Raw genomic sequence first — 7,323 nt, forward strand, 5'->3', positions numbered from 1 at the left:
TTTTTTCTCCTGCCCTGGCAGGGGGTCAGACTTGAAGATCTATAAGGTCCCTTCCAACCCTACTTCTATGATTCTATTAAACTGAAAATTCTTTGAGGGAAGGTGCAGTTTCTATTGTGGAACAAATTCTCCAGCATGTTCCAGCAGTACAAAAAAGGAAACCAGCCACAAAAATATTACGCAAAATGTGTGATGCTTGTGATGGGTTTCCGTTGCATCTTAAATTAAATGTGTAGCAGGATTAGGACTGCACCAGGGTCTCCAACCGCCCCTGGTGTGGTCTCAATCCAGCCATTCTTCAGCTGATTGTCAGCGGGCAGAAACTATACTGAGACTAGTTGGAGTCCGCTGTGCTCCTGAGCCAGCTGCCTGTGAGCTGATCAAACCTAGATGCTGTCCTGGAGCTAGCTGATAATCAGCTGATTGTTGGGCACCTGACTCTCCACTTGCTGGTGCAGGGGGAGCCTAGGATTATTGGCAAGTAGGGTGAAATTGGGATCTGATCCCCCATTCCAAAATCATGCATCCTGCCACACACGTGTGGAATGGCTCAAATCGAGCATAGAAACAAAGTTAGTAATAATTTATGATATACAAAGGATTCTTATAACCTGTTCTGGGCACCTTTGGGCACCTGCAGCAAACCATAAAATAAAAAAAAAAATCCTTAAGCAAAAGTTGTGCAGTCAGCACAATCTGCCAGGTAGGACATCTATGTTCATAACTCATTTCCTTATAAACACTTGTCCTCATTGGAAAATCTGCTATTCTCTGACCCCCAAGAATAAGAAGTCAAGAGCCTTTAAGGAATAGAACCCGTTAAAAAATTAAAACAGGCAAACATAAATAAATAAAGGTAATTAACCTTTTGAATTTGTCCTTTACAGGTGCACACATATGTCAACACTACCGGTGTACAGGATGAAAGAAAAAACAGATCAAGTGTGCATGCCCCACTGGAATCAAAGCTTTCTAACACTGAAACAAGCAAGTCAAGAGAAGATCCAAATTGTAGTGAAGAAAGAGATGCTCAGGTTCTTCTGGAGCCTGAAGGAGTCAAATTTGTTTTGGGACCAACTCCTGTTCAAAGACAGTTAATGGAGAGAGAAAAACTGGAGCAACTTGGGAGAGACCAAGTTAGTGGTAGCAGTTCAAACAACACTGAATGGGACACTGGGTACGACAGTGACGAACGCAGAGAAACATCCTCTGGTAACAAATTGGTTTATGAAAATATAAATAGGTTATCAATCCCTAGTGCCTCAGGGCTCAGGAGAGGTCGCCTGACATCAACAAGTACCTCAGATACCCAGAATATCAACAACTCTGCTCAAAGGAGAACTGCATTACTAAACTATGAAAACTTGCCATCTTTGCCTCCTGTTTGGGAAGCTCGCAAGCTAAGTAGAGAAGATGATGATAATTTAGGACCAAAGACTCCATCTCTGAATGGCTACCACAATAATCTAGATCCCATGCATAACTATGTAAATACAGAGAATGTAACAGTGCCAGCAAGTGCTCATAAAATAGAATTAACACGACGTCGGGACTGTACGCCAACGGTCTTTAACTTTGATATTAGACGTCCAAGCTTAGAACACAGGCAGCTCAATTACATACAGGTTGACTTGGAAGGTGGTAGTGACTCTGACAACCCTCAGACTCCAAAAACTCCTACCACTCCACTTCCACAAACTCCAACCAGGCGCACAGAGCTGTATGCTGTGATAGACATTGAAAGAACTGCTGCTATGTCAAGCTTGCAAAAAGCACTGCCACGAGATGATGGTACTTCTAGGAAAACTAGACATAACAGTACTGACCTGCCTATGTGAGCCTGGGAAGTGTTTAAATCATTTGCACCTTTTGTGAAGTTTATAAAATTGAAGATGCAAGTACTTTATTTGCATTTCTTAACACTAACGCCTTTTATAGACTAATAGATTTTTTTTCTGAATACTCATGTGCTTGTTTAACTAAAGGGAATTAATGTAGAGCAAGTATTCATTAAATAACACTATTTCATTCTACAGTAGTAGCAATTGCTGCATAGCAGCACTGCCACCTTTCACAGTGCCTCTTTAACTGATTAGAGTTGGAGTGACATGCCAGTTTTGAATTGATCACTGTTCTGGCCCTGTGCCTGTAGTCATTAAATGGCATTTATAACAGTTTATAAAACCTCTTGATATGTGCATTTAGCAGGTAAGCCTAATCTTTCAAGGTAAATATTTGTATGGTCAGTCTTCATTCATGTGGCCTCCAGTATGAAATAAGTAATTCCTTGTTCAGTCAGCTTGATTTATGCAGAATATTTTGTATCATCTTAAAGGATATGAACACTACACCTTCCTGGGTATCTGTCAGTTCATTTTTCTGAAACCCTGTGGACAAAAAAGCTTCAGATGTCCAAAGGTGTGTTTTAAATTCTGTAACATTTGAGAGGTCTGTGAGGCTCGCTTTGTCAGAGCTGTCACTGCATCTGAAACCAGTCTTAGGCTGTTCCACTAGAAAAAGGTATCCAAGTAACAGAATCAAGCTTCCTGTACAGTCTTAAAATTTTCATTTCACCAGAGGTTTGTGAAGGAATTCACAGGTTGGTTGAATATTAAAGCTCTTTTTGTAGTATCTCAGTTCTGCTCGCCTTCCCTTAGCATTTGGGATGTCTGTTGCGTCTTGTCCTTTAATGTCTTTTATTTAAGAAAAGTTAAAATTCTGTATATAGCTTTAATTATTGTTCAGGGTTGTTTGTGTGTTTGTCTTAGTCTACTCATTGACAAAGAGAAACTCTTTAAGGTCTATTAGATACTTACAGAGTTGCCTTTGTCCAGTGTTTTAATGTTCTGCGTTCGTTTTGTCTGGCAGGAACATCCTAACTCTCCAGCAGCATGCATTATTGCACAACTGGAAAGGTATATTGTTCATTTATTGTCTTCCTCTGAAGCATTGGACATAGATCACCATGGGAGGAAGGGTACTAGACTTGGTAATTTTATATAGCAAATATTACCTTCTAGCAATGTGCATCTAGAGGCAGTAGCATACTTGCTTGGTTTTAGAGAAAATCACTTACAATTTATAGAAAACTCCCTGGAGGTAATATTATCTATGGGCAATACTAATTTTTCCTTTTTGCAGTTGGCTAATTCAATTGCATTAGTGACTTGATTGCTGCTCTGTTAAGGTAGTAAAATTACAGCAGCAAAATTACTGCTCTGTTACAGGTAGTAAAATGGTACACCCTTAACCAACCCCCTTTTTTACACTGAATATTAATATGCTAATAGGTACAACAAGTACAGCACAGGACTGGCAGCAGAACACAGTAAGCTTAATAAGCCTGTGATTGCGAAGGAAACTGATGTTTGTATGAACTGGTGTAATGTAAAAATATTCTTCAACTGTGGGAGAGAAAATTATGTATAAGAAAAGGCATTGGGATTTAGGAAAGTTCAGGAGTCTTCATGCAATATGAATCTAGCCTTCATTTGAAACATTATTTCTCGCTGAATTATGCAGAAAGCATTCCTGTTTCCATTTAAATTTTCCTTCTGTAATGATAGTAGCAACAGCACCATCACCTGAAATGTTTTCTATTCAATGCAATAAGGGATGATGTCTGCCTAATTTATTTTGCAGGATGTTCAATCTTTACAAACTTAACACTGAAATGCATCCAGATATGCAACTGGTACCTTTTGCAATTGTGAGAGAAGGGAATCTTATTTGCAATGATTGTTTAAAAAAACAAACAAAAATGTTACTGAGATCAAGAAGCTTCTCCTTAGTCTATGCATGTGTGTTGTAGCAAGTTTCTTTCATAAATTTGGTGCTCAAAGAGATGAGGGACTAACTAGAGCTAGACATTGTGCAGCAGCTATGAGGTAGTAAAGACTTCCTTCACACAACTTGACCATTGCATCTCCATCCTGATTTGTAGTACCCCATATTGCATGCTAATCCTGGATTTTTTTTGAAGAAGGAATAATCTGTTGTGTACTGGTGATGTGAACTAGAAACCATGACCAGACCAACGAATTTTCTTTCATTTGTCAGCTAGGCCATATTTCAGCAATATTTTCAAGCATTAACAAGCTGATATATTTAACCTGCTGTTTGCCCTCATCATAAAATTAATGTCTCCCAACCACTAATGCATTTTGGCCTTGTATCACACCTGTGAGGTAGGGAAGTACTATTTCCAACATATAGATGAGGAACTAAGGCTCAAGACGGATCATGAATCGCCTGTTGTGGTTGAGCCAGGAACTGAACCTACATCTCCTCAGTCCATATACAGTATCTTATCTACTAGATGGTTCTTCCTGCTTAAGATCTACTATACATTTTTGGAACAAATTTTGCCAACACTTGACATTTTGAGTTTTATAATGTTTGGTACATATATTCTTAAAGCTTTAGCTCTTAGAATTGTGGATACATCAGAATCTTAGCTTTCATTTCTAATGGAAAAATGTTAAACCTTAGGGTGTCAAAGAAAAACTTGAAAATGTGAGTCCTAGAATGTTAATATCCAAAATGCAAAGAAACAGAACTCTTTTTAAAATCTCATGATTTTTAAGCCAGTCTCATGATTTTTTTTAGGTTGTGGGAAGAGGGAGACACGACAAGATTGACTCCTTAAATACTTGGTGTAGGCAACTCTTTTAATATTGCAAATAAAAAAAAATACATCAGGCTGAATTTAAGGGGAAAGTTTCTTTAGTACACAGTATATTTTAGTATTAAAAATGTTAGCCATGATGTTCAGGCTCCAGCTGATCCTCATTGTTTTCCAGGCATCACCACATATCTTCTGTAGTCCAAGATGGCAATACTTCTCCTCTTTATTTAAGCTGGAAAAAGAATTGGGTAGTCCCTTGGTCATATGGCTTTCATTGGCATTTTTTTCATTTCCTCATCCTCTCTCTGTTGAGCTAGAAGTAGTTGCAGTGCACTTTACCGTTGGAGACTTGACAGTTATTTGCAACTTAGTCTCCTTAAAGTTGTGATGTTAAATCACTGTCTGCAGGTCCTGGGGTTCATTTTTTAGCCAAAATTCGTTGACCGCATTTCAGAGCATGTTTACTTTGATCCATAAGTTTATAAAGTGAGAAGCAACAAGTGTGTAACAATTACTTTTTGGACATTAACTGGCATAATATACATGAAATCTATTGGGGGAAGGGAATGGAGAGGGGGAAGCACTCTTTGCTAAAAAGTGGCAACATTTCCTTATTTCTGCTGGTTATGCATAGTATGCAACCAATCCCTGACCTTTTAAGCCAGTCTGACAGGGTAAAGCCTTAAAATCTAAATTGCTCCGGTGCCATAAGTAGTGAAAGTTGCAGTGTGTGTCTATATATTATAGTAATTTTTGAGTGTGCGCTATAGTCATTTGTTATTTGTAGTGTATAAAACGTGATGAAGCATAGGCTAAGACCGCATAATTAAGATTGCACTGAAAAAGCAATTAGCGGAGATGGAATGCATTACATGAAGAAAATGCATATAAACTGATACCATATACTGAAGAGGTCCACTTTTTTCTAAAAAATTCTCAGAGATTCCTTTTAATAGTCTTTAAAAATGAAATTTCAGAAAAATGTTATAATATTCTTCTGTTTCCCCTTCATTTCATTAAAGGCAAAAAGGTGGGGAAAACTTGAAATATAAAACTTCAAGATATCTTAAATTAGGTATTTTAGGCACTGGTTTAAGTGTTACACAATAATCCCATTTCCTAATCTTGTTCTCATTTAAACCAAGTGGGGGACAACTGCTGGATTTCCATGAGCTTCAGAAGTGTAGTATCAGGCCTCAAAATATTTACATTTTGCACCATCAACTTTTAAAATTCTGCCAAGACAATGGGATATCAATGCGTTTCAATTTTTGAAAAGACATGCAATTTATTGCAATGAAAAAAACATGGAATTCCTTAAGGCAGGACCACAGCTATACTATACAAAGTCCAGGACAAGATGTTAAAACAGGGTCACTTTGTGGCTATGGACAAGTGTATTTTTTAATTGCTTTAGAAGAGGAAGGAGACATCTATAACATCATTATAACTGATGCAAACTCCTGCCTCCCAGGAGTTTCCATCAGTTATAATGATGTTACTATCCATGTTCCTGTAAGGGATAATTTCTAAGTGTTTTGCCAGTTTTTTAAATGTCTACAGAAACGTGCAAATGTAAGTCACATCATAACAATTTGTCGTTTGTTTATCAATACAGTAGTTACTTCTTTCTCATTTTTCTATCTCTATCCCCTCATTACAGCAGCATCTGTAACATTCTCTGAGTCATGCACCCTTCTCTCTAAGGGCTTGTTTCACTTTCCCTACTTTTTTAGAAATCTCTTTACCTTTTACAAAACCAGGCTGAGACCTTCATTTGCAATCCAGACCAGCGGTGGGCAAAATATGGCCTGCAGGCCAAATCCAGCCTGCCAGGCACTTTCATTCAGTCCGTGACACCCACCAACAAATTGTGCCTCACCCAGCCCTTCCTCCCACAAGGGTGTGAGCAAGGCACCCATGTGTACACACACCCAAACATACCCTATTACACCCCACTCCCACCCTCGTGGGTGGAAGGGCCCAGCCCTGCCAGCAGGCAGTTTCTGAGTGGGGCTCCTGCTGCCGCTGCTGCAGTTCCCAAGGACCTGCTCTGCTTCCCCTGCCTCTGAGTCACTCCAGGCAGCAGGCGGGGGTGGCAGAGTGTGGAGCTGGGGCTGGCGACACGGAGCCTGCACCCAGGAGAGTGGCAGCAGGGCGGAGCTTAGGTGTGCAGCATATGGGTGTAAGGAAGTGGAAGGGTTGTGGTGACCCCCCCACACTTCTCCCATGGTGCACAGCCCTGACAGGCAGTGGCAGGAGCAGGCAGGGGCACTGGTGCCCGGTGGGGCACAGCTGTGGCCAGCACTGCACATCACAGCAAGGGGCACAGCCCTGCAGTCTTTATTACCCACACTCCCCACCTCACATGCGCAGCCCCTGCACTCATACAGCATGGGAGGGAAGCCCCCCCCCACTGAAACCAGCTACCTTTTCCTCGGGCTGCAGAGCATGGGAGGGAAGCCCCAGGCGCATTCCCCAGGCGGCGGGGAAGACTGCTGGGTGCAGCGCATGGGGCTCTCCTGCATGTGTGTGGTGGAGTGCATGGGCAATAGAGACTGCCAGGCAGGGGCTGCACTTCTCGTCCCAATGTGCAGCACTGGCCGGAGCTCTGCCTTGCTAGGCACGAGTGCCTTGAGTGCCCCTGCCTGCTGCTGCTGTGCCATGAGGGGAGTGGGAAGGGGGGGGGTCCCCTC

At 41.0% G+C, this 7,323-nt stretch overlaps 1 protein-coding gene across 3 annotated transcripts in view; it reads left to right on the forward strand.

Annotated features, from left to right (window-relative positions):
* The window catches only part of FRS2 (fibroblast growth factor receptor substrate 2), a 111,174-nt gene extending 108,538 nt beyond the window's left edge, over positions 1–2,636 (forward strand). For all 3 annotated transcript variants that reach the window (XM_019514712.1, XM_019514714.1, XM_019514713.1), the window contains one exon: positions 888–2,636. In XM_019514712.1, coding sequence (XP_019370257.1) covers positions 888–1,838 — 951 coding nt within the window. In that variant the 3' untranslated portion in view covers positions 1,839–2,636. The remainder of the gene's footprint in view (positions 1–887) is intronic.
* Positions 2,637–7,323: the final 4,687 nt, after the last annotated feature.

The sequence above is a fragment of the Gavialis gangeticus genome, unplaced genomic scaffold, assembly GCF_001723915.1.
Source record: "Gavialis gangeticus isolate Ggan-Ray unplaced genomic scaffold, GavGan_comp1, whole genome shotgun sequence".
NCBI classification, from domain to species: domain Eukaryota; kingdom Metazoa; phylum Chordata; order Crocodylia; family Gavialidae; genus Gavialis; species Gavialis gangeticus.